General features: G+C 52.0%; 1 protein-coding gene across 1 annotated transcript in view; it reads right to left on the reverse strand.

Moving 5' to 3' along the window:
* The window catches only part of TMEM79 (transmembrane protein 79), a 5,786-nt gene that overhangs the window by 666 nt on the left and 779 nt on the right, over positions 1–4,341 (reverse strand). Inside the window, exons 2-4 of the mRNA XM_007457896.1 lie at positions 3,318–4,120; positions 2,824–3,037; positions 1–386 (exon numbers count right to left, since the gene is read on the reverse strand). The exon at positions 1–386 is cut by the window's left edge and continues 666 nt beyond it. Of these exons, the coding sequence (XP_007457958.1) occupies positions 173–386; positions 2,824–3,037; positions 3,318–4,077 (1,188 nt within the window). The 5' untranslated portion in view covers positions 4,078–4,120 and the 3' untranslated portion in view covers positions 1–172. The remainder of the gene's footprint in view (positions 387–2,823; positions 3,038–3,317; positions 4,121–4,341) is intronic.

The raw sequence follows: 4,341 nt of genomic DNA on the forward strand, positions 1-4,341 counted from the left end.
AATGTCTGAGTCCCTCCCGCCTAATTGTCCCAGGCTCCAAAGGTGAAGGGGAGTGCCCCAACTCGGAGAGCAGGGGACAGTCCAGGCTCTGATTGGATGGGACCCCTGTCGGGGCAGTAGGTGGGTTCATCCCACCCAGGTACCAGGGCTGGGAGCAAGGGGTTGGAGCGGCTTAGCCCCAGGAGCGAGGCCTGTAGTCTGAGGCTGAGCGGGCGTGGTCAGGGTAATCCAGGCGGCTCTCGGAGGCAGTGAGCATGCGTTCGGGCTCCACCACGAACATATAGTAGAGGTTCCACACCAGCATGGACAGCAGGGGCAGGAATGTCAGGCCGTAGCCAAAGCCTCGGAAGGAGCGGCCCACAGCAAAGGTCAGCCAGTATATCAGCCTGGGAGGCAAGAAAAGATTGGGCTTTCCTTGAGGGGAGTACATGAGCTAACTGGCAACAGGCTGATGATGGGGAGAATACAAAGTGAAGGCAGTAGATGGGTGTTGGTCAGTAAAACTGATACCTCTAAAGACAGCCAGTGTTTATGTACTTACCATGTGCCAGGCATGGTACCAATTACTTTAGGGGCAATGTTTAATTTAATTTAGACCCCCACATCTCTATGAAGTGTGAATATTATTCACCTCCCTCTTTGTTTACTTTTTAAATTTTAATTAAAAAATTTTGAGTAGGCAGTATACATTTATATGGTTCAAACTTCAAAGGTACCAGTGAGTATAGTAAAATGTCTTCCTTTACTGATTCCCATATACCCTATTCTCGTCCTTCACCTCCTCACCTCTGTTCCACTCCCACCCCAGACATCCAGTATTATGGTTTCTTGTACATCGTGATGTTTTCTGTACATATGAGCGAAAAGATTTATGTTTTCCTTTTCCCTTTTTTTTTGGAAGTTTGGTAGCATACTAAATATAGAGATTGTTCTGCACATTGATTTTTTCCCCTCATTTAATGTATCTTGGAGATTGTGTTATATCAGTATATAAAGAGCTTCGTTATTTCACAGCTGCAGTACATTCCATTGTATTTACTTCCCCTTTTGCAGATGAAGAAACTAAGATTCCAAAAGGGTTAAGTAAGACTGGTCCAAAGTCACACATTGGGGAAATAGTAAAACCATGGTTTGAACCCATGCCTGTTCATCACCCCATCTCCTGCCCCTCAGGGAAAGGAGAGAGTAAGGAACCCAGCTTCAAGAGAGCTTGAAGCCCAGAGGGATGGACTAGGCACAACCAAATTTCCCCTCTTGGAAGATCCATTCAAAATATACACTCCTCAGTGGCGGGAGGGCAGCAGCTTCCTCTTAATATACGAAGGATCACTTATTACAAAATTGTGATGTCTCTATTTTTTTTTACCTGGGAAATGGAGGAAAGAGTAACTGCTGCTTTTCTACTGCACCAGGAGGCAGCATAGCATAATAATAACATAAAAGTTCACATTTAGTGAACACTTACCAAGTACTAGACTGTTGCAAGCACTCTACATGAATTAACTAACTTAATCTTCACAATAACTCCATTTTACAGATGACGAAACTGAGGCACAAAATACTTAAGTAACTTGCCCATGGTAGGGAAGAAGGACCCGGGATGAGAGAAGGAAGGGACCTGGGTTCTAGTCCTGCCTCTGCTGCTGACTGACCTATGTGACTCTTCTCTCCCAATCTGTAGTCACTTTCTCTCTGTAAAATGGGTAAGATGGACCAGACGATTGCTGGTCCTTTAGCTCCCTGATGATTCTTGGTGCTTAAACCAACTTCTGTCTGAGACCAGCATTCCCCGAGAGGGAGATGGGAGGTTGAGTTACATGAGCAGGAACATATTTATCTTGGGAAACATCTACTGGGAGAGCTTGCAGGGCTGCATGATGGTCAGGAGGCTGGTGGGACAAATGACCACTAGACTACAGTCAGAAGTGACAGGAAGACAGATTTAAGCTAAATAAGAGGAATGCTTTAGCAGTTAAAGCTGCCTGCAATGCTATATGGAAAATAACAAAAGGAAATGTATTAGGGGAAAAAATGGAAAGGCCTGCATTTGGCTTCAGAAATTCCAAGGTGCCTTCTGGGTTAACAGTAGGTCACATGAAAACACCCCTAAGGATTTCAGGTGCCTACGAATTCTAAATGAAAGCAGGGTAATGAGGCTGCCATGAGACCTATGTGGCGTTGGCTTGTATGAACAGGACAATACCCTTGACCAGCCCCCATCCCTCCCATCTGTCAAGCAGGAGAATTTCCTGCCTAGAGGGAAGGACACAGGATAGTGAAGGGACCAGGGCCATTTAGCAAAGTAAACACTGGAGAAGCAGAGTGTTGGAGTGGGGAAATTGAGAGCTGTTTTCAAAGATCTGAATTTGTCTGGGCAATTACAGAGGTCAGAGTCAGGGCAGCAGTTTTTAGCACAATATAAAAAAGGACTTTCTAATAATTAGGACTTCTGAAAAATGAAATAAGACTGCCTTATAAAGAACTAAGCACTTGGTCACAGGGGCTGTTCAACCAATGTTCAGCCAATGGCCACCTGACCAGAGTGCCACAGAGGAGTGGCTGCAATGGGTGGGAGGTTGGTCTAGGTGACACCTGAAAGCCTTTCCAGTTCTAGGTTGATACATGTATCTTATGAAAGACATATGAGCTGATCACCTGCTACCAGGTGAGGTAAAGTGCAAGGAAGAAAGTGACTCAACTTTCCGGGGTGCACATTTGGGCTGATGCAGAATCCAGAAATCTCCCTGGCTCTCCAGACATTCAGATGCCTGGGCCTCTTGAGCACCAGCACCTCCCTCTGCCCCACCCCCAGCCCCAGCTCACCTGGAGATGGCGAAGAGACCAGTGAGCAGAGGGAGCAGTTTGAGGGTGTCTTGGGGCAGGTAGGTGGAAAGCACGGCCAGGTTGAAGAAGTAGAGGATGAAGAGCTGGACTGACTGGGCCACGTATTGCCGGTGGATCTCCACCTCCCGCCGTGGCTCCCCAAAGGGCCGCAGGGCAGAAAAGCACAACAGGCTCAGGCCGTACACCAGGATCCCTGGGTAGGGTTGGAGGACACGTAGGGTCAGGAGAGGAGCGGCAGGCAGGAAGCTGGAGGCAGGGTTCGTAGCAGAGAGCTCATGGGCATGGGCTCTGCACCGTGGGTGGGGCTGAGGTGGTCCTAGGAGGAGGTGGGCACACAGGGGTGACAGGGTGTGGGAGGCCCTGAGGGTCCAGGTCTAGTGAAGGGAAACTCTCCTGCTCCCCAAGCCAGGCAGGCCCTGCCCTCCAGCCGAGCTCCCACATGCCCCCTCCCTTCTTGCAGGGCCCAGGCTCACCCAGTACAATGGGGAAGGTGGCAAAGACCCCGCAGCGCAGCGTGTAGATGAGGCGGGAACTCATGGTCGGCAGGCGCGGGGCATCGAAGGGCAGGAAGGCATATGCCCCATAGAGCAGGCAGGGGAAGAGGATGAGGGCGGCTCCCACCGAGGCTATGGCCCTCAGCCCCTCATGGCCTCCGTGTCCCCTGCAGCACCCACAGGAGTACCCAGGCGGCCTCACCACTGCCTCGGCCCACTTGCGCTCCGGGGGCTCAGGGTGGGTGGCCCGGGTGGGCAGGAAGGTCTGGCGGCGCTCACCCTCACTGGCCTCACAGCACACGATGAGGTCTTCCTGGGGCCGCCGCTCAATGCACTGTAGGTCGATGGGCACGAAGGCCCGGGCCACCTTCTCGGGCAGCAGGCTGGCGTCGTCTTCGGGCAACACCTCTAGCTTGGTGGGTGGCTCTGACTTAAGGGGCTCAGGCTCAATGTTCCTCCAGCCAGGGGGATCTGAGAACGGGGCACTGGGCTGGGGGCCAGTCCCCCAGGGCAAGGTGGCAGCCTCACTTACTGTGCTGTCTAGACCATCCTCCGTCCCCTCTCCGGCTATGGGAGACCCAGCTGAAGATCCCGCTCTGGAGGACTCAGCTCCAGGGGACTCAACCCCATCTTCCCCTTCCAGCTTCCGGCCATTGGGGACCAAAGCCTGGGGTGGGCTCTTCTCCAGGGCCTCCGGCCCCTTCACTTCCAGCAGGGCCAGGGTCTCAGGTTCTGTCATCCTGGGGCTTCACTTCTGGGGTCTACCGCAAGGTCATGTCACCCTGGAGGGAGTAAAGTTCTTTCAGAAGCTGCCATCCTCTGGCCCTCTGAAGGGGCTGACAGAACAGGAAGTCTCCAGGGCAGCCGGCCTCATGGACTTTAGTCCTTTCTGGGACCTTAGGGAGAACATGGTCTGGAGGAAGGTGTTGAAACAGAGGGAGGCAGGAGGGAAGTGAGAGCCGAAATGGAGGCACCCTTTCGACATCAAATGCTATTCAGCAGG

This window comes from Lipotes vexillifer, unplaced genomic scaffold, assembly GCF_000442215.2.
Source record: "Lipotes vexillifer unplaced genomic scaffold, Lipotes_vexillifer_v1.1 scaffold238, whole genome shotgun sequence".
NCBI classification, from domain to species: Eukaryota; Metazoa; Chordata; class Mammalia; order Artiodactyla; family Lipotidae; genus Lipotes; species Lipotes vexillifer.